The following is a 22,532-nucleotide window of genomic DNA, read 5'->3' on the forward strand; positions in this document are numbered from 1 at the left end:
TTTTTTTTGGTATAAATCTGAAATGTGCATTATTTATCACTTTTGGGTAACCTTACCTTTTTTTTTTTACCATTTCAAGCTATTCATTGGACTTGAACTACTTGAATTTCAATAAGGAAACTAGAAAAATGGGGGCATTGTAAAACTTTTGACCGGTAGTGTATATCAAAGTTTCAACAGAAAAACTGCACTAGTTTAATGTTTATGGATGTAGACGTGTTATCTGTTTAAAGATAGATCAATTGAGAAAACTTTAAAAAGGGGCAACTTTTAAGGGTCAGATGACTGATCAGAACAAGTTCTTGCATATGAAAAGACCTATTTGTAACTACATTTTGATACCAGGATCATCTTATGGCTATGGCTCCTTCTGTATCTAAAACCATTTTCTATAATGCTCAAATATTACAATTACATTTGCAAAATGTCAAATTTGAGAATCTATTGCCTTAGGGAATCAAAACTATGGTGATGGAGCAAGCAATATACATGTATACAACATGTACAAAAATGTGTTTTGCTTGTTGTCGCAAGCAATATGCTCAGTCTTAATAACCATGATGCCATGACAATCATGTTTTAAACTGGTCGTCATGAGCATATGAGGCTTAGCTGGTACCATAAGGTCAGTCTGGTAATATAAGTTGAAGAGTGAACATTCAACAATCATCACGACAAAACAGTTGTTCAGAATCTGAGAATGGAAACTGACAGACCAGGAACTGAACACTGCCAGACTAAACTTTGAAAGACTCTCAAGAATGCGCTGAATGCTCCAAACAAGTTTGATTAATGTGATTTCACAGTAATAAGCTAGATTCATGTTTTTTAAAATGACTATATTAGCAAATTGTTTGACACAATAGGAATCACGGCTAGAAGGTAAGAATGGTGTCAAAATGTGAATAAGAATGAGACCTTTCATATACTATAACTTGTTTTGACCAACACCCTATCCCACACAGTGATGTGATTCTTAAAAGTTTGCTAAAAAGGCACTTTTAAAGTTTTCTCCAATTAATTAATAGAAAACAGAAAACACATTTAGTGGACCAGTGCTTGTTTCTATGTCACAGACACTAGATTGGTGCAGTTTTGCTATTGAAACTAGGATATATCCCATGATATTGATGCTCAAAGTTGTTTTTTTGGTTTTTGTCAGTGCTCACATGTCCATCCTAGAAACATAATGTGACTGTTTCCTTTATCATATAATGTAACGGTTTGAAAAACACTGGAAAAAATAACGTTAAATAAAACCTGCAAAATTTCAACCCACCCTTAACTGATTACTTAAACTAGAAAGTGATCAAACATTAAAAAACATCTCATTTGTGGAGTTGTTTTAACTGATTATTTCTATATTTAATTACTACATAAAATTCCATTTCTATTTTATTGGGTTGAAACACAATCATAGCATATTACCGTACTGTGCTTTCTGTTTCTTTTTAAGTTATTGAACCCAGTAAACTGTCATGAATGCTGTGGTAGAGATGGGAAAGAAGCAAGAAAGCATAAACAGGGGGTTGTATGTAGGTCTCTGACCCAGATAAGTGGCGAGGTCAGTAGCAGCTCTGTGATTGGTTAAGGACACTTTGTAGTCAGAGACGCCAGGCCCATGTCTGTGGTTGGAAGCTGTGGCTTCTATTACCCTTTAAAAAAAAAAAAAAAAAAATTTTTCTTCTTCTCTCACTCTCACTGTCTTTCTCCTGGAGTCCTTCTTTTATTGTGGACCGATTATCACACTCTGGCTGACGGTGCAGCTTGAAGTCTGCAGACAATGCTCCTCTGGTTGTTCCCAAGTCTAGACTGAAAACCAGAGGCCAGGGGTTTGTGCTGTTAGGGGCATTAGTGGTAGATATTGCTCTGTCGCTGAAACCACTCTTTAAAACATTCAAAGCAACAACATAGCATTTAGTAAGGTAAACTTGAATATAATTGACTTAACCGTAGTAACGGCATGGCTCTAGGGTTTGCAAAGATATCCACAATTTCAGTCCAGACTGAAAAATCTCAACGAATATTAAATGAACTGCCATTACCGTTTGTCCATGGTTCCCAGAGGATGAATCTTACTGTCTTTGATGGCACAACATTTGGTAGAGCCATTTCTGGTTTCTTTCTAGCATCACCACAGGGTTCACAAATGTGGTTTTAAGTGAAATGTCTTGACAAGTATTGAAAGGATTGCCATTAAATTTGGTTCGCACAGACAAACCCCCAAAGTATGAATAATTCAACTATAATGGACCCTTGACTTTTTTTTTAACCGCATCTGAAAGAGCTGTCACTTTTTCTAGAAGACAAGTTTAAAGAAATTTGTACCTGTAATGTAATAGATTAGACTGATGGTGAATTTGGAGAATCCTACAAGATGTACAACGTAAAACCATCTGTTGTGTTTATTATAGACTGTAAAATTTAAACTGGTCATTACAGCATTTGTTCAGCACCATGTTCAAAGGAAAGTCCCAACCATCTAATGCTAATGAGCAAATGCTAGCATGCTATTGTAGTGAGAACTTAAACATTATACCTGCTATGTTAACCTTGTCATTGTTAGCATATTTTTTTTTGAACTAGTTTTTATAGTAACTCAGAGTAACTCTCTAAAATCACATGCATAATATATATTAAGATAGCCATGTCTTCTACTCTGTTTATTACAACTGTGACTAACTAAGGTCACAACTAAGGTAACATGTCATTTCATGCCTGTGCAAGTGCATTTTGTTGATGAAATGTAATGCCCCCGCATCATTAAGCATTGTTTTGCATTCTTGTACTGCAGCACACTGCATGTTAGTTAAGAAAAATACTTAATAAATGATATTCTGATTATTTTTGCAGGTTGGGAGAGCCAGCTGTTGGAGACGGGCTTTCTGGCTATTTTCTTGTGTCCGGTGTGGACTTTATCTCAGGTCCCCCGCCGCTGTCCCCCCTCCCTCATCTGCATCTGGACCTTCAGGTGGCTCATTGTTCGCATCATGCTGGGAGCTGTAAGTACAGCACTTTACAAATACACTAAAGAGATCTCTGCAACTCTGCAGAGAGATTGTGGACCATTATCCATTTATCCTCTTAATCCTCATTAGGGTTGCATGGGCTGAGTCTATCCCAGCTGACCTAGGGTGAAGGCAGGGGACACCCTGGACAGGTCACCACTAGGGATGTCCGATAATATCGGCCCACCAATATTATCGGCCCGATATTGGCATAAAAATACATTATCGGGCAATATCGTTATTGTTTTTTTTGCCTATCATGAAAACCGATAAAATAATGCCTGGATTTCACCAGCATTTACCGACGCGCAAATGATCACGTCATATCAAACTGCTTCCTGAAGTGTGTAAACAACCATGCTGGATTTCCGGTGTGCTGGGCCGGCGTTGGGCTCAAAAAAAAAAAAAAAAAAAAAGATAGGACTACATTGCCAGTCAAGTTCGTCTACCAATGGAATGAGGCCCACCCAAAAGCAAAAAAGTTCTGGTTTAGGATTATTTTTCACTTTAAGCCCTGCAAATGTGGCTGCCGTAACAAGCTTACTGTGCCTGACTAACAATATGTCTGTGGTTTGGAATTAAAAAAGCCAATATCGGACATCTCCAGTCACCAGTCTATCACAGGGCTACACACAGAGAAAAACAAGCACACTCACATTAACTCCTGCGGACAATGTAGTATCACCAATTATCCTCAGCATGTTTTTGGACTATGGGAGGAAGCTGGAGTACCCGGAGAAAACCCACGCAAGCACAGGGAGAACATGCAAACTCCACACAGAAAGATCTCAGGCCCAGGCCAGGATGCAAACCGGGACGTTTGAGCTGTGAGACGACAGTGCTAACCACCGGGTACCTGTGCAGCCCAGCTTGAGGCCCATCTAAACAAAATAATCCACCTACTTTGACAGAAAGAAAACAAAAAACCTGCAATAATATAAATTTTGGTTTGGGCAGAGTAATTTCAAAACAATTCCATCTTTCTGCGAATACCCCCATGAAGCAGTCATTTAAGTTTTTAAACACATTAAAATCTATACATGAACACATCTGATGTATCCAGTAATCGAGTGTGTAGATATGAAACCATTTCTCAACAACACAATTCCCCAGATTATTCCAGTGTTTGTCCTCCTTATTTAAGATGTTACTTTGGCAACACAGTTTTGGTATGAAACTGTGCCAGCATTTGGTTAAAGCCAAACCAAATATATGTTTGACTAAGCAACATGTCTTGTTGTTAGACAGTTTCCATGGTAAATTGTAGACCATCGGCTGTTTTAACTGTCAGTCACTGCAGTTGCCACAAGTTCAGCGGGATTCTTCCCATTAAACCAATGAATAAGGCTGAAACAGAGAGGGACCCTACTCAGCTTACATGTTTTGGTTCAAACTGAAATATCTTTATTTCCTTAGTTAATAAATACTGCTGACATTGATGATCCTCTGACTTCTATCTACTGAAATGTCACTGTGAAGTTGATGTTTCTGGTCCAGAGAAAAATTCTTGACAACAAAATGCTTTCACATTTGAAGATATTTCAAGTCCATAAATAATAAATTTAAATATTTTGGTGATCCACTCACTTCGGTTTTTCCAAGAATCTGCCCATAAATATCCCATTCTAATGTGGCTGCCATCCTTTCCAAAGTAGTCTCCTTGTGCAGTGATGCAGCTCTTCTAATACTCTTGCAATATTTTGGTTGCAAAAACTTGTAACACTTCTGGAAATCCTGTTCTACCTCAGGACTCGGGCCTGACCGATAAGGATTTTTTGAAGCCGATGCTGATTCCGATATTTGGCAGAAAAAAAATTCTGATAGCTGATTAGTCGGCCGATTAATTTAACAAATATATAATGTATAAAATAACTTCTTTTTTGGTCCCTTAGTGCTTATAGCAGCAAAGACATGAATTACAGGCAGTACATTTTACTGTTTTGCAATACTTTGTCCTTCAGTATTTGTTTAACTTTACAACAGAGAGGAATTTTCAAGTACAAAAACATGTAACAAAACATTAAACCTGTGGGAAATTATGCAACCTTAAAAAAAGTCAATCTATAAATGAAACAACATTTACTGTTTTATGAGAAATTCAGAATATGTCTGCGTTTAATTGGCAAAACTCTTGCCAATGAAGATTATTTTGAAAAGGGCTATAATCAGCCGATTTAATCGGCCGGCCAATAAGTTAGTCGGGCCCTACTCAGGACACTACAGTGAAACTCTGCAGTTTAATGCTAATTAGCAATTAGCAATAGCTGGTAGATGATACCTGCTAAGCATCAACATGAGAGGACTGCCACATTATCACATCATTAGCCCAAAATTTTGCTATGTCTACATCCAGCCTCATAGAACTCATAGTGCATATAGTCTTTATGTGTCCAGAAGTAGAACTCCTATTATCTGTAATTACTATTTAAATAATGGGAAGAGCCTTTAAATCCAATTTTATGTTAAGAGTGAGGATTTTTATCACCATTACCGAGACTCAAGTTTTTTTTATTGGTGTTCGATTGCTACCAGATGTTTCAGCATATAGTATATATCTTGATAGTTTGGCTCTTTTCTACTTTTTCTATAGTTTTTCTCTTTTAAATTAAACCCATTTTGACACATAATTGTTAAATATCCATTGCATTTATCATATATGCAAGATTGCACTTGGATTTATGTCACAAGGGGAGGTTTTGAATGTGTTTAAAATACGAAAAGATATCTAGTGAACTGATCAGCCTTTGTTTAAGTTGTCGATCAACTGATTAGATTTTGGATAATCTTGATGTGGGATTTTCATAATGAGATTTATTTATAGCAGTTCTAGAATCAAGTTACATTCCAAATAGCATTCACATGCTCCTTTGTCAGGAAATCAAATCCAGATGTTAAAGAATAAACAAAAGAAGTTGAAAAAAATCTTTCAGCCTGGCTAACTTTGAGGCTCAATTGAATATTTTCTGTTTTTATCATAACTGCATGATTAACATTCCTCCATTTACACATATCTCACAGTGACTAATCCATTACAGATTGCATGAGATCATAAAGGCAGAGCTCATGATGTTTGAAACTAGAGCAGAACTTCCCATCCCAGTCACTTTGTGTAGCGTGTCAGTAGTGTTAAATACAGCACAGCCTCTACCACAGTCCCTCAGTGTTTGATCCACCCCAGTCACAGCCATTTATCTGTCTGACAGCACTGTGGTTCACCACTGTTCTTTAACTGCTATAGAGTTTCGGCTTATGTGGATGACACGGCTTAGTGCAGGGCTTCAAAAGTCCTTGCAAATGGAGGAGACGGGGGCGTATGAGCCCACCCATTATGTTTCAGAGTGCAAAATGACTAGGAAATGTCCCAGATTTTCATACAAGTCACTGTTTCTGTGTCAACATCATCATAAATACTGTCATTATAGCAACTTTTTGTTAATGTTAATACGTTAAAAATTAAAGAATCTGAATACAAGAGCTTACTGTGAAATGATATTGTGGAATCAGTTGATGTTGCATTTTCCACTTATTATTCTTTACCAGTTGTTGCAGTAATTCATTAAAAATACCTGTAAACTTCCATGTTACAGTTGACATAGTGGCAGTTGTAGACATGCCTTGCCTTCAAAATAATAATCCTCAGAGTATGTTAAATAGAAATTCAATGTGCTTTTGTGATCTTGCTCACTATTGTTAAATAAAACCTATTAAGCTTGATAGAAACCATCTCTAGGGCACCTCATGTTGTAAGTAATTGGCTCATTTTGCACAGTGAGAACCTCCAACACGAATGTGCACACAGAAATGGCACAGCAAGTTGCCCATCCACTATCAGTTCCAACATATGGTTGCAAAAATTATTGCACAACCATATGTTGTGCTAAGCAAGAGTGTTGACATAGTAAAAATTGCTAATCATGGCATTAATTACCATTATTAGTGGCGTCATTAGCATAGCTGGGTATGTTTAATATATCATGCACATGTTAAGCTGCTTGGATGCCTTTTAATTTATGCTTGCAGCAGCTTGTTTACTACAGCATTTGGCTGTGAGGGTAATCAGGCGGTAAACTATAAAAAGTGTAGCCAATTACATTTTAGACTCTGCAGGCTCATTAAATACAGTAAATAGTAAATATATTAGGCATGTTCACATAAAAGCAGAGTGAAGAAGCATCACTTTATAGTGCTGATTGATATGCATCCTTACAGCCCTTTACTTTCTCCTTTTTCTTACAATTTAATAAGCATGAGGTTAGTGGACCTCAAATTAAATCACAGCCCTGTCAAATGTGGCTATGCTATTTGATAACTGTGTTAGGGAGATATAACTTTTACAGTGCTTGTTTATAGGTGCTTCCGCCATGTGTTCATGTTGCTGGGATCTTCATCATTTTAATGACTGTTGCCCTCTTTTGTAAATGGCTCTGCAGCCTCTGATGGCTCAGTGTAAGTCAGTGTGTGGCTCAGGGATGCTGAAAAAATATGAAAATATGCATCAGCCGCAGCTTTGAAACCATCTGCCTGATATTGTGTAGGTTCTGCATGTGCCACCTAAACAGCTCTGACCTGTTGGGCCATGGACACAGGACATCTGGTCGTGTCCTGTTATGTCTGGCACCAGGACATTGGCAGTGGATCCTGTAGGTCTGGTGGGCTGCAGAATAGGGCATTTGTGCATGAGGCTTGTTCACAGATGCTTCATTGGATCTAGATCTGGGGAGTTTGAAGGCCTGGTCAACTCCTTGGGAACTTTGTCATGTTCCTCGAATCATTTTTGCAGTGTGGTGGGATGCATTGTTCTGTTTGCTTGATTATCAACAATGCTGAAATAGGTGGTACAAGTTAAAGTAACACCCACATGATTTTGAAATTTCATGAAATTCCTAATATGCCACCAAATCAAGAACTTCTTTGTTATAATATATAAATATGATGATTCTTTTTTCATGAAAATTTTGCTATTAAAACACACTATGTCAAAGGACCGAATCTAAGACCATTTGCAGCTGTGATGCCCTCACCACAGTTCTTTTTGTTTTCTTTTTCAAGTCCTGTTTTCATTGTTGGACTCCAGGATAAACCTTTGCTCGCCAGTTTCTCACACTTGCAATGCTGTGGCTTTTCACATGTCATATGCATTTTTGTCAAAGTCTTGGTGTACCGGGAAGACAGGGCTTGTGGTCTGACCCTCAGTTGTTCTAGAAGGGGCAACGTCCCTTTATTTAGCATGTTTACATAGTTCTCACCCTGCACTATTGGTGTCACATGTTAACTGAAAATGTCCATAGCCTGTTTTGGTGAGGAAATGAATGGAGAATTCACCATTTTGTCAGTGTATGTCTTTTAAAATTGTTGGGCGTTGTCCACAAATGACAACTTTCTTTCTTGATTTAAGGACATCATCATAATTGTGTTGAATTTTTAGTTTAATCTTAGCAGCATCCATCATATAAACTTGTTGAATTCATATAGGTATGTTTTCCCTGGTGCTCTTGACTCTACAGACAAACTTTTCTGTTTGTGTCAGAGGTTTGCATATCAGGTTGTAATTGATGACATTTCAGGATCTCATGACTGAATTAGATTATCAGCAGCATCTTCGGCTGCACCACCTCACCAGCCGGCAGCTGCAGCCGGCAGCCCGGCTCGTAATCGGAATGAAATGTCCTGGTTTTTCTAAATCTGGTTAGAGCGGTTAGCGGGCGATTTATTCCACATTCCATGGCAACCACATGACGGGCCAGTGTGTCAATATTGACAGTCTCGTGTCCTGGATAGCACGCTCTTTGCTTAGTTCAGTTAGTGAAAAACAGGCCCAGAACTGAGGACACATTTCTCCCTATTTCTGTTTGAGTTTGAACAATATTTTATAAAGGAAAAAAATCCTCTCTGAGGTACTATTATTAACTATGAACATTTGCTCACCTGCCTCATCTACACTGAAATATCCTGAATGCTGAACAGTTACCATGAGCTTTGTATACAGTATATGCTCAATATATACAAAAACACCCCTCGAGCTTCAAAAGCATTTCTACTTTTTGTTAAATACTGCTGCGGCCCCTGACACCCAGTATATTTTATTATGATGCATTATTGTGACCGGGAGCTGTTACTAAAAACACTGGAGCTCAGAAAAGCTAATAAAATGTTCAGACAGCCAGCAAATTAGATTTGCTCTTTAAGATTTGGTCTTCAAGCACGCCTCTGTACTTTGTAATGTTCAAATGTGTCAGTGCAAGCTTCATCATATAGAAGAATTACACTTAAAAGTTGTTAGCCACTGATCGGGGTTGTACGATTTCTGACAAGTTGTCTGAGGTGTGACGACAAACCCCATTTACACGGTTTAGTAATTCAATGGAAATTCTACAGCAAAGTGTGATTCTTAGTCATGTCAGCAACATGACCATGTTTGTCCACCACTTTGGTCCAGACTGAAATATTTCATCAAATGGTCACCATGAAATTTTGCAAAGACACTTCCCATCCTTAGAGGGTGAGTCTGACTTTGGTAATCCTCTGACTTTCCCTATAACACCACAGTAAGGTTCACTTTGGTGATTTTGAGTGAGGTTAGCGAAAATAATCTATAAATATTATGGCATCATTGTGACATTATAAGCATGTTGTCATATTTACTTCCTGCTGTGCCAAGTGCAACCTTACCGAGCTGCTAGCATGGCTGTAATTGAATGGATGGTTTCTACACAATTCCCAATATTACTATTATTTCATACTATAATTTATCAATTTTTTTCATTGACAAGTAACTCTAACTATCAAATGTTCCCAACAAAGCGGGGGTTCCCTGAAAGTAAGTAAAGGTTTTTGTCATTAAATAAATCATGAAATTGCTTCTCTAAATACTCAGACCTTATCATTCTGCTAGTTATTTTTATTGCCTGCTCTTGCTCTTGTAGAAAACTCATCCACCATTTTGGAAAAGGGATACAAGCAATAATGCAACTGATAAAAACGGCTAAATGTGTCTGAACGTCAAAGTTACTTCTTTAAAGGAGCCTTTTAGGTTTATATGTGAAAACTATGTCAAGTGCAGAGGGGAGACAAGAGGGAAAGTGAGGTGACAAACATTCAGGACAACAGAACAATCATGTTTTTAAGTGTTATTTGATTACATGTAATGTCCAAATGAAAGAACATTGACTGGTTGTTTAAATTGCAACACACAGTTCTCTTTAGCCTTCTTGTTCCTCATGCATAGTTTTCCTCTAATGTATAGTTTTCCTCCATCTCTTTGATCTTTCCTCTTTTGCCTCTCATTCTTCAGTTCACTTCCCTCCTTTCTCCCCCTCTACCAGTGTACTGTGTTTCTAAAAGATGAAGAAAAATCTTATATACTACTAACGCTGCAATAGCTGTAAACTTGAATGGACAAAAAGATTATTTGCAGCCATCATATTAATATTTTGTCCCCATATTAAGCTGTACATATAGAAATAGAGTAAAAGAATAATCAAATCAACTCAGTATCAAACATTTTCAACTTTTCCCAACTTATCTTTTTTTTTTCCATATTGGCAGTACCATGATCGGAAGCTGTAAACATACATTCATAGAGATTAATGTTTTGTAACTCTTCGTGGCTTTAGTGAATGTTAAAGTTATAAACCTGCAGTCTGACATTCAAATCTTCTCTTGTATTTAATGCTTGTCTCTGGCAGCTGTTGTACCTAAAGCTTTGTCTGTCTTGGTTTACTTTCTGTATACAGTGATTATACTGCATATTATACATAGATTCCTCTGTTATTTAGCATAATCCATCAAGTGAAATTACATGATTGTATGATTGGCTCTCGAAGTGTAATTCTTTGAGAGTGTTCTTGCGTTCACGTGCGTTGGACTAAACGTTTTGATGTCCATTGGAGTGTCCACCTGGACAAGGGTCTTTCCTTTTGGGCCCCACGAGCTAAATGTGTGATTTTATTGACTGCAGTCTATAATGAGATTTTCTAATGGGCTGTCGATGGTTGCTTATTTGAAATTATTTACAGCACATGCAGCTGTTGCTGTGAAGTTTGAACGCAATGCACAGATTTGGTGCAAAGCATGCTCATATTTTTTTTCCGTCTTTTTCAGGGTCTTATTAAAATCAGAGGCGACAAATGCTGGAGAGACCTCACCTGCATGGACTACCATTACGAGGTGTGTACCCAGAATGTTGTGTATTTGTTAATCTATGTGTCTTTTCGTTTCGCTGAAAAGACTAAATGTAGCAACTAAATGCGTCAGCTTCATGTCTGAATGAGTGCCCTGGTAAATAGAATTGTGATGGCAATCGTACTGGGTCGAACATTTACGTATCACTTTTATTTTTTAAGTCCATAATTTGTAATCATGTGTTTCTAAGGATTGATATTGCCATTCATTTAGAGCAGGGGTGTCAAACATGCGATCCACGGGCCAAAACCGGCCTCCAGAGGGTCCAATCCAGCCCGTGGGATGACTTTGCAAAGTGTAAAAATTACAGTGAAGACATTAACTGCAAATTGTAAATTTGTAAAACTATAAATTTAAAATAATTTTGAGACCATGACAAGTTGTTTTGATCATAAAGTAAAACACTCGATTGCTCATTGTTCTTTTGTCACTTTGTGTCTCATTTTTGTAATATTTTGTTATGCTTTTGTTTTTTTGTCTTGTTTTGTCTGACTTTTTGTCATTTTGTTTCTTGTTTTTCTGGTTTTGTGTTTCCTTTTTGTCTCGCTTGTGTATTTTGTTTTGATTTTGTCATTTTCTGTCTTTTTTGTCTCGCTTGTGTTGTTTGTCTAATTTTTTTGTCATTTTGTTTCTCGTTTTTGCCGTTTTGTGTCATTTTTGTAATGTTTCGTCTTGTTTTTGTTGTTTTTTGTTTGACTTGTCGTTTTGTTTCTTGTTTTTCTTGTTTTGTGTTTCCTTTTTGTCTTGCTTGTGTTTTTTGTCTTATTTTTGTCATTTTGCTTTATTGATTGTTTTGTGTATGTTTTCTCTCGTTTTGTGGGTGTTTTTGTCTTGTTTTTGTCATTTGTCCATTTTTTTGTCGCTTTGTAGCTTTTTTGTCAATTTTTTTTTCTCTTGGTTTGGTTTCGTGTTGTTTGTCTCATTTTATGTCGTTTTGTTTTGTGTCTCCTTTTGGTAATATTTTGTCTTACTTTTGTGCTTTTGTCTTTTTTCGTCATTTATATCATAAAGTAAAATACCATATTGTTCAGTTCCAGATACTTGTGACTAAACATTTTGTGCCTTTGTAGATACTCTGTGAACTGTAAAATGTAACGTGTAAACGATGAACTGAGGCATAATATTGTTGAAATTGAACTTTCAGGTTGCTCTTGATGTTTTATAAAAAGATAATAATTCCTTAAATGTGAACATTTTCACATTTATCAGCTGTTGTGCCCACTTGAGATCAAATTGGGCCGAATGTGGCCCCGGAACTAGAATGAGTTTGACACCCCTGATTTAGAGTCTTATTTTGGACAACACAAAAGCAGAAGACATATTTTTCCCTCTCTATGAACTGCTAAATGATCCACTGTTACCTCTAGCTAGTTGCTAAATTGCAGTTATGGCAGGTAGCACACAATGAATCTAACCATGATAACAAAGTTGCAAGCTGCAAAACCGAAACAATGAGCTGGAAGTCACCACAACACCAACTCTGCAGCTGAGGAAAGCCACAGAGTTGAATGATAATCTCTGTTTGTCACTATAAGTGCCTCCTGTCACATCAAACAGCCCTATGACCCAATGCTAACATAAGCAAATTGATTAGAGCAACTTTAAGATGCACTTTTTTCATGAAAGTTTTGTATATTTTCTGTGCCAGTGTGCTTTTCTCATATAAAATCCCAATGATGTTAGCCGATCTCTGGGAAATACAGCACAGAAAACACCACAGTAATGAACTCAGAGAACCAAAGCCTTCACCTAAGCTATCACTTACATGTGTGGAGTTCACTTGTTGCAGTGCAGTATTGTTGTAATTTATTCTTGAGACTGCATGACCAGCAAAACCACACCAAGTTTCCCAAAGGCCTGTTTTCTTCGACAGTCTGAACATCTAAGGCTGATCCAGTTATGCAAAAACATTGGACATTTTCCTAGTCTCATAAATGATGACAGAACTGCAATGAACTCACATCAGGCTAACCACACCAGGGCAGCGCATTACGGTAACCGCTGCTGTGGGTGTCAATAAATCAGCCTCTTACACAGAGCGTGAGGTTGTGCATATCCAGTGTTTGTTTTTCCCTCGTGGGACACTCAACCGCTCTGACCCACACCGCTCTGTGTTAGCGAGCCGCAGAGGGAGGAGGGCCGTCTTCTGTAATTAACACAGACAGGAATACACCAGCTCCTATGGGACTGGATGACTGGAGATGACACATGCACATCAAGAATACTGTCGGGATATTCACTCTGTTTGAAATACAATGGGAATGGAGTATAGGCTGTAATACACTGGCTCCTGTGGGACTTTGATAGCTGGTGTTGTGTTGGGTTACAGTGCGTTTGACTTATGGAAGTAAATTAGGGATTATATGCTTTGCATATAAGTTGAAACATTTAGCTTTCTGTCCTTTTTATTTTAGTTTGGGAAACTTTTTCATTTGGTTTTTCTGGTACTCTGGAAATCTAATTCCCAGATTTTCCCACAGTTTTAGCATTGCTAAAGTCATGCAGAGCAATAGACCAGTGGTTCTCTAGCTTGAGGGTTTTTGAGAAAAAATATGACATCACATCTAGTCTCCTGTTACTTTTATGCAAAATATTGAACTTTTACATTTAATATTTGATCAAATTTCATATCTTGTATATGGAAAGTCCATCTTTGCTTGAACTGTTCACCACTTTGTACATGCGCATTATGATGATAAGCACATTTGTTTTAGGAGGAGTTGTGAACCAAAGGATTAAAAGTGTGTCAGAATAGTCACCATGCTTTTGTAGTCATAACATACTGTATGTTAGTAGTGTTTCAACACTTCCTGAACCTGGAGACAACATTGTATGCTGAGAATTATGTATGCTTGATACTGGATTTTTGCCAATATCCAGTGTTTTTCAACTCATTTGGGCCGATTGCAGAACATATGCGCATATCTCTTCCACCTAATTGCAGAGAAAATGTGAAATAAGTCAAAACATGTTTTATATTTTAAATTCTTCAAAATAGCCACCCTTTGCTTTGATTACTGCTTTGCACACTCTTGGCATTCTCTCAGTGAGCTTCATGAGGTTATCTATTTTGAAGAATCTAAAATATAAAACATGTTTTGAATGATTTCACAATCTTTTATCCCTGTCTATCCCAGCTGACTTAGGGTAAAGGCAGGAGACACCCTGGACAGGTCACCAGGCTATCACAGGGGTACACATAAAGACAATCACATTCACTTTCACACCGACGGACAATTTAGAGTTAACAATTAACCTGAGCAAGTTTTTGGACGGTGGGAGGAAGCTGGAGTACCCAGAGAAAACCCACTCATGCACAGGGAGGACATGCAAACTCCATGCAGAAAGATCCCAGGACCAGGCCTGGAACCGGGGGATCTTCTAGCTGCAAGACGACGGTGCTAACCACTGAGCCACTGTGTTGTGCAACATTACGAGATTAAATTACTGACTTTACCCCAGTTCTGCTGGGCTGAGCGTCTATATAGCACATTGTGCTGAGCACCAGTGTCCTATTTTAATTATTCCCAATGAGGAGAAAGGTATGAGACCAGCCAGAGAGAAAAAAAATCTGCACCCAGCATCTTTTTATGAGTGGTCTGCCTTTTGCTGCAGCCATTTTGATAACTCCTCGTTGAAAATCCACTGAAATTTTCTGAATTTTCATTTGTCTTTGTCCCAAAGTGATGCTAGGTTATCATACAATGGCAGCTAAAGTGGCAGTATATTGTCAAGATATGTTGTCCTGTTTGCAGTGCCCAGCCGCTGCTTTTGGACACATGTCCTTACACTACATTATATCAACAGCTTTTATTTTTATGCTGGAATTGCTGTGTGGCCACAGTCACTGACAAAAGCTGCAGACTCCTGCTTTAACTACACTCCGAATTCAACTCTGAAATGGGAGAAATAAACGCCCTGCAGCGGGGTTTCTTTAGTAACATGCTGACATGTATTTTTGGTTAGTGTACCAGAAAATGTGTTGTCACCTGACAAATCATCTTACAATGTGAAGCTTATTCCGTGCTGGGTCAGTTTCCCCGACCAGGTCCAATTTCAGCTGTCAACAGCCTAAAGACTAATGTAGATTTACACGCACACACAGCTCACCGGAAGCCACTGGCGCCAGGTGAAGCCTTATTAACCCCCTCTGACACACTGCTCCCTTTCAATTCTGCAGAGGAACTGCAGATCTCCGCCTGTCCCGACTCTCAGGGGGCTGTGTAGGTGTGTTTCGGCATAGTTGGCGTTTTGTTTGCCTCGGTCTGTTTGTTTTAATGCAGCTAGTTTGCAGACCATGTGGGGTTGTTTGGTTGTCTGAGGTTGCAGGCTCCCTTCCCTTGGATTTCCAGGTGTGTTTTGGTAAGCTACAGGTCAAATAACCTAATTTTTTCCCCCTTCTATTCCATGAAAACAATTAGAGTATAGATTAGGTTGCCAGCTGTCTTGTTTTCTTTGTTGCTCCACCTATTTCTGTGCTGTATTTATTTTTCACCACCTTACCTGACACGGTTTGCATGTTCAGCTATTACACGGTTTGCATGCAGCCACGTCACACGCACACACTCAGTCATACGTACACAAACAGTGCACAGTGCTGTATGAAACCTCTGAGTGTGCGTAGGCTGGGCTTATTTAAATGAAGTTCCATCTTTATTTAGACATGGAAACGTTTCCCTCAAGGTGTGGCACCATAAATTACTCTCCATCCCTCTCTGAGACAACAGTTGGTGCCAAAGTAAAGCAGAGAAATCTTCCATCTTCAGCACTAGAAGCAAGTTTTGAAAATGTTTTGTGCAGAGCAGACTGTGCACATAATCAAACTTCATTGCTATGCGTACATTTACAGAATAATCCACAAATTAAAGATCATGATAATCGAGACGACTCTTTTCCTTTATTTCTCTCCAGACCCAACCAGTTCCTAACCCCATGTCGTACTACATGCATCGCTCTCCCTGGTGGTTCCATCGCTTCGAGACATTGTCCAACCACTTCATTGAGCTTATCGTCCCGTTCTTCACCTTCCTGGGCAGGCGGATGTGTATGGTGAATGGAGCACTCCAGATCCTTTTCCAGGTAACCAGGTCATCAACATGAAACCTGATGATAACAGATACTGATAATGATGTTTAATAAATTATCGACTAGGAGTTGATTCATTGAGAATAAACTCTATGTGGTTCAGGCCACTGTTTCACTGATTACTTGTTTAGTCAATGTTGATTGGATTTTGGAGTTTTAAGGTACAGTGGTGGAAAATTTTTTGAACATCCCATGCATTTGTGAAATACTGCATTAAGAATCACTCTTAGGTCTTCAAGTGTAATTTCTTTTAGCACAGTCACAGCCAAAATAATAAACAAATCCTTAAAAAAGCCATTAGAAATTTAAAATTGATTGGTTCCATAAAAATACATAAGAAATTTTGAGTATTGGGTCATTTTGGTACCAGTGATCGACTGATGAAGGTTGTGCTTTTCATTAAAAGACACAATTTTTGTTGCAATGCTTTGTGTCTATATAAAGCCAGCACATTTGAAAGTTCTTTAGAGACAAAAATGGCTACAACAAGAAACGTAATGCAGGGAACACACCTGAAGATACAGATTCTCAGCCAGGAAGGGTACAGCTGCCGCCACATAGCCAGGAAGTGCAGATGCAGTCCTTCAGCAGATGGTTACACTCTGCAGAAATATAGACAAACCGACAGCTTGGAAGAAAAACCAAGATCTGGGTGTCCAAGGGTTTCTTCACCAAGAAATGACCACATCCTGATCCACATGTGCAGTTAAAATTGCCGAATGACATCACAGGAGCTTTAGCAGCAGTGGTCAAAACCAAACTGGTGTCCAGTGTTCCACCTGCACTGTACGTGGCCGACTTTTAGATCATGGCTGAAGGTCCAACAAGGCTGTCAAGAAGTCCCTGATCAATGAGAGACAGAGGTTAGCCCGGTGTTGTTGGGCCCAAGCAAACAAGAACTGGACAGCCAGGAATTGGAAGGAAATTCTGTTGTCAGATGAGTCCAGTTTCCAGCTTTATCTTCCTCCTGCTAATGTGAGGGTACGCAGAAGGCCAGGAGAAGCATTATCTCCAGCATGCACAGTACCTACTGTTTAGCATGATGGAGGCAGTATCATGGTTTGGGGATGCATGAGTGCTGCTGGTGTTGGTCATCTCACTGTCTGCGATGGCACATTGAACTCTGCCAAGTATTGTGCCATTCTCCAAACCCACATGCTCCCTTCTGCATGTGCACTGTTCTGTCGAGGTCAAAACTGGATGTTTCAACAAGATAATTCCCTTTGCCACACATCCAGGGCCGGTAGAACTTGGCTGCAGGAGCTCAGTATCCAGGTCTTAGAGTGGCCAGCTCAATCCCTGGACATGAGACCCATTGAAAATCTGTGGTGGATCATCAAAAGGTCCGTTTCAAAGCATAAACCAAAGGATTTAGAAGAATTAAAAGCAGTAATTTAAGAAGAATGGGGTGAGATTACCCCTTTTGAAACACAAAAAAGATTTTTCCACAAATATTTCATGATAATATTTGACAGTGTCAAATTTTAAGGGTGTCCAAAAACTTTTTTCCACAATTGTGTATGGATGTATGCATTTAGCAGTTACAAGGTCAACATATATGGAAAAGCTCCTCCTACTTATGAACTGACAACACTTATAGTGGTTTCGCCATTTCTTCTGATGCATCTTCCCGAGTGGAACATGTGTGTTTTCTCTTCAGGTGTGAGTGCTGCTATGATACACCATCATCAATACTGTCCACAGTGTACAAGCCACCCTTTTGTTTTGTCATCATTTGGTTCTGTGGAAACTTTAAACTGGATTGAGTCAGACTTTGCTTAAACTGTAGTGCTTATTGTACCCAACCAATAATTTTAGCCAAAAATGACTGAAATCATGGCTTAGACATTGCTTAGTAATAGGGAAGAAAAATGTTACACTGAACTAAAACTGAAAAACATGCATTGATTTTCAGCATCGATGTCACAGATTTTGCCAATGAATCAGAGTAGCCCTAAAGTGGTATGTGATGGAAATATAGAAACAATTCTGATTGTTCAATGCATTAGTTAGTACTCCAGAAAAAAATGTGATATGCTTATCTGCTGCAATTTTTAAAAAACATTTTGTGATATTTACACTACTGTTCAAAAGTTTGGGATCACACAGTCTTATCTACAAATCTAATCTTAATCTACTGCCACCTTCAGGTTTCTTAACTGGTGAAACATCTACATGACAGATTTGCATCGAAGTTTGAAAAGACATTCCAGAATACAAATGACTGACAAATGAAAGCTGTCAAAAACTTGGTGACGGATTAGAGAAGTCAAAGTGGCAGAAATTTGGTTGTTGGTACCAATATCACTGAAATTCCATGTTTCTTTATGCAAAACTTGATACACTACCGTTCAAAATTTTGGGGTCACCCAGACAATTTCATGTTTTCCATAAGAACTCACACTTCAGTTGTTTCCAGCTAGAATAGTCATTTACCACATTGACAATTTTTACACTGTATTTCTGATTCCTTAAATGTTATCTTCAGTGAAAAAATGCTTTTCTTTCAAAATTAAGGACATTTCTAAGTGATCCAAAACTTTTGAATGATAGTGTAGATTTTTTTCACCCAAGGTCTAGTTTGCACATGTAAACCTACACTTCAAGTTTTTATGTGCAAATTGAAACTGCTTATAAAGATAGACATAAGAAGTCAGAGACTTAATGGAAATGCACTTGAGTCCAGTTCATGCTTTTCATGTATGCGTGTTTGTGAGGTTACATGTTGCATGTTACATGTGATGTAAATTTGATTATCTGCATCCACCAGGGTCCACATGGACCTCTCTGTAGAAGACCGTGTGCAGCCCGAAATTTGTAACATGCAGACTGCACATGCACTAAGAAGAAAAATGTTATTCAAATGCTTGTTTTAAGGTGAGGAGATTCCCCATCATCCAAACCTATCAAATTCGTCATTAACAGAGCTTTAATTGAAGCTGCTTCTTCCAGACTTGAGTCTTCCATGCCTTCATTGACTGAGCCCAAATACAGAAGGAAGTGTTAAATTCTCCAGATATCCTGTGCGACATCCACCAACTGTGCTTTGGATGAGAAGGCAACAACTGGGCTACTCTGCAGCACTTGGCACACTTCAGGAATAATCACTGACATGCTGCTACAGGCCAGTCTGTAACTAGCTGCTATATCCTGTTACCTAAAAAGTGCAAAAACACAGCCAAACTTTCAGAAACGTCCATGGGAGCCTTGTGTGTTTTTCTGTGTTTAGTGTGAGGGGCAATGTGTACCCTGTGTTTTTTAAAACTCATAACTAAACATCTGTTCAACTAAAACAATCAAAATCTCCAAAGACTCCAGATTTTTTCACTGGACAGCGACACTGCTATAGAAAAACATCAAAGACAGGAATGTGAGTGAGTTTAAATTGACACTGCCTAGGGGCACACAACTCAGAACATTGTTATTACATTAACAGGTTTATTGGCCGGTGTAAAGGGATGTTTTATTGCATTTATCAGCATTATCTGTCGCTGTACACTTAAATTGAATTTGTGCATCATGTGCCGTGGATGTCCAAGCTCATGCATGTCAAATTAGCCTGGTTCCAAAAAAGCCCCTATTTTATATGACTTGATTTTTGTAACTTTGTTCTCTATAGTAACTGCTGAACTACAAACAGTTACACATGCCTTTATTTATTCTGAGGTTGACCCTCCCAGGAACCAGCCAGGGCTCTCTCCACTCTCTCCAGTTGGTACCTCCCCACATAGGCTCCCTGTTGGATTTCAAACTGATTTTAAAGCGTTATTGCACCTGAATATGTCATTCCTAAATAGATCCTGATTTATTAACCTGATATGTGCCTGCTTGATCACTGAGACCTGCAGACAGAACCCTGACAGTTATTCCCAGGCTACAATTAGTGACAAAGAGTGATCGGGTATTTGCCATTAGAGCTCCCAGTCTATGTTAAACACTGCATGCTGAACTCAGACATACTTAGTCTATGGTGTCTAATCAATCTGTTCTTTTTTTTTCAAGATTCAAGACCTTTATTTATCACAAACACAATGCTTTCCAGCTTTTCTCTTTATGAAATCTTTTGTTTGTTTTGCTGTTTTTACTTCCTCTGTGCTCGTCTCCCTTGACATTTTCCTCAATTTATCTGCCGGATCTTGATTTAGTTTATTCCAAAGCAATTTGAAACACTTTTAAAAAGTGCTATATAATCAATGAATGAAATAAGTTTACCTTTGGAGCTGCACAGTAGCCTGGTGGTTAGCACTTTTGCCTTGCATCTAAAAGATCCCTGACTTGCATCCTGGGCTTCCTGGGATCTTACTACATGGAGTTTTCATGTTCTCCCTGTGCATGAGTGGGTTTTCTCCGGGTTCTCCAGGTCCTTCCACAGTCCAAAAACATCCTGAGGTTAATTGGTAACTAAATTTCCCGCAGGTGTGAATGTGAGTGTGATTGTTTGTCTCTATATGTAGCCCTGTGATAGACTGGTGACCTAGCCAGGGTGTCCCCTGCCTTCACTTTAAGTCAGCTGGGATAGGCTCCAGCCCCCCTGGGACCCTAGTGAGGATTAAGTGGTGTATAGATAATGGATGGATGGAAGTTTATCTTTGTTATTACAACTCTATGTTTTCTTTCTGCTTTGCCTTTTGGTTCTGCAGATGGTTTTGATAATCAGTGGGAACCTGAGTTTTCTGAACTGGCTGACCATTGTTCCCAGTTTGGCCTGTTTCGATGATGCTTCACTGGGATTCTTGTTTCGCTCTGGGGCGGGACCCAAGAAGACGGTGCTGGAGATACAGAATGAGGATGCAGCTGGACGCACCCTAAAACCTAACAAAGGTATTCAGATTCCAGACTGTTTATTCTATTGCAAAGTAATTTCTATTTTGACATTTTCAGCCACTTTCACTTAAAAAAAAGAAGTATTCTAGTTTGAAATGAGTCGCTAGATTCACAACACAGGTTCACAGTCAGTTTACTGGATATAGATAAGATGCAACATTATGTACAATAGAGGCTAATGGACTGAGATGGTAGAAGGACTGGTCCTACTGGAGAGGGAATTATGGGAATATGAGGAATTAGCACTTGGACGGCTGAGTAGCTGGGAAATGTATGACATATGGTTTATTGGAATTTTTAAAGTGATGTCGCTTATATTTTTACAATACAGACCGTTTAAAATGTAGTAAAAGTGTAAGAGTGGCCCCTCCCTAATTGGTCTCATTGGACCCATTAGTGTCTTTGCTTTATTGTAGGATGTTGAATATAAAATAGCTCTGTAGCTTAAGAGTGAGCATGTTTTAATCATTTGAACAGACCCAGAGAGTGCGTCCTGGTGAGAACAGTTTTATTTGGATTATGTTGATGTGTTTAACATGCGTGGGATAAGCAGGCAGACACAGGTAGGAAGGAACTGACACAGACTCAGCCAACATTTGTCAATACCAGGAATCCCATGATCTAACAGTCTAAACCTTTTTTCCATCCAGGATGTGTTGAAGTGATTACACACACACACACACACACACACACACACACACACACACACACACACACACACACACACACACACACACACACACACACACACATTCATTCACACTGTTAAAAACTGACACGCCCCTCCCTTCCCTGCCTCTTTCACCCAGACACTACCAACTATGTCACCTTGATTTTGTCTGTAATCACAGTTTTTCCTCCGGCTGCTCAGTTTCATTTGGAAATCCCAGAATTTTGCCTTGGGATGCATTATTTCTCTTAAAGTCAACAACATTTAACAAGTAAACAAACAGTGCAGCAGGTCCTGTAGGCTAAACGTGCAACGACATGCATCGCTCTGTGCAGTTTCATTAAATATGGCTCAGAGCGATGTCCAGATAAAGTGCATGACTTACAGAATAACACTGAAGCTCACAAACAACCCAGTGGCCTCAAAATATTATTAAAATGCAAATAGCAATCTTTTCATTGTCTTGTTTTGTGGATGTGTGTGTGTGTGTGTGCGTGCGTGCGTGCGTGCGTGCGTGTGTGCGTGCGTGCGTGTGTGTGTGTGTACGTGCGTGTGCCAGGTATGTTAATTCGTAGAGTGGTGAACATTTCTTTGGGCGTTCTGATTGGCTTCCTGAGTGTCCCTGTGGTGATGAACCTGCTGAGTTCCAGGCAGGTGATGAACACCTCCTTTGACCCGCTGCGGATTGTCAACACCTACGGGGCCTTTGGCAGGTACAGTCAGAGGCTACAGGGGTCACAGAGGTCACAGGGGCCATGGAGTTG

At 39.0% G+C, this 22,532-nt stretch overlaps 1 protein-coding gene and 1 long non-coding RNA gene across 2 annotated transcripts in view; both read left to right on the forward strand.

Moving 5' to 3' along the window:
* The window catches only part of lmf1 (lipase maturation factor 1), a 32,539-nt gene that overhangs the window by 4,530 nt on the left and 5,477 nt on the right, over positions 1-22,532 (forward strand). Inside the window, exons 4-8 of the mRNA XM_023274877.3 lie at positions 2,854-3,002; positions 11,109-11,174; positions 16,101-16,268; positions 20,915-21,095; positions 22,328-22,481. Of these exons, the coding sequence (XP_023130645.2) occupies positions 2,854-3,002; positions 11,109-11,174; positions 16,101-16,268; positions 20,915-21,095; positions 22,328-22,481 (718 nt within the window). The remainder of the gene's footprint in view (positions 1-2,853; positions 3,003-11,108; positions 11,175-16,100; positions 16,269-20,914; positions 21,096-22,327; positions 22,482-22,532) is intronic.
* Positions 16,280-19,471, forward strand: LOC129347467 (uncharacterized). The gene is made up of 2 exons (XR_008599583.1): positions 16,280-19,151; positions 19,227-19,471. It is a non-coding gene; the product is annotated as an uncharacterized LOC129347467 (long non-coding RNA).

The sequence above is a fragment of the Amphiprion ocellaris genome, chromosome 18, assembly GCF_022539595.1.
Source record: "Amphiprion ocellaris isolate individual 3 ecotype Okinawa chromosome 18, ASM2253959v1, whole genome shotgun sequence".
NCBI lineage: Eukaryota > Metazoa > Chordata > Actinopteri > Pomacentridae > Amphiprion > Amphiprion ocellaris.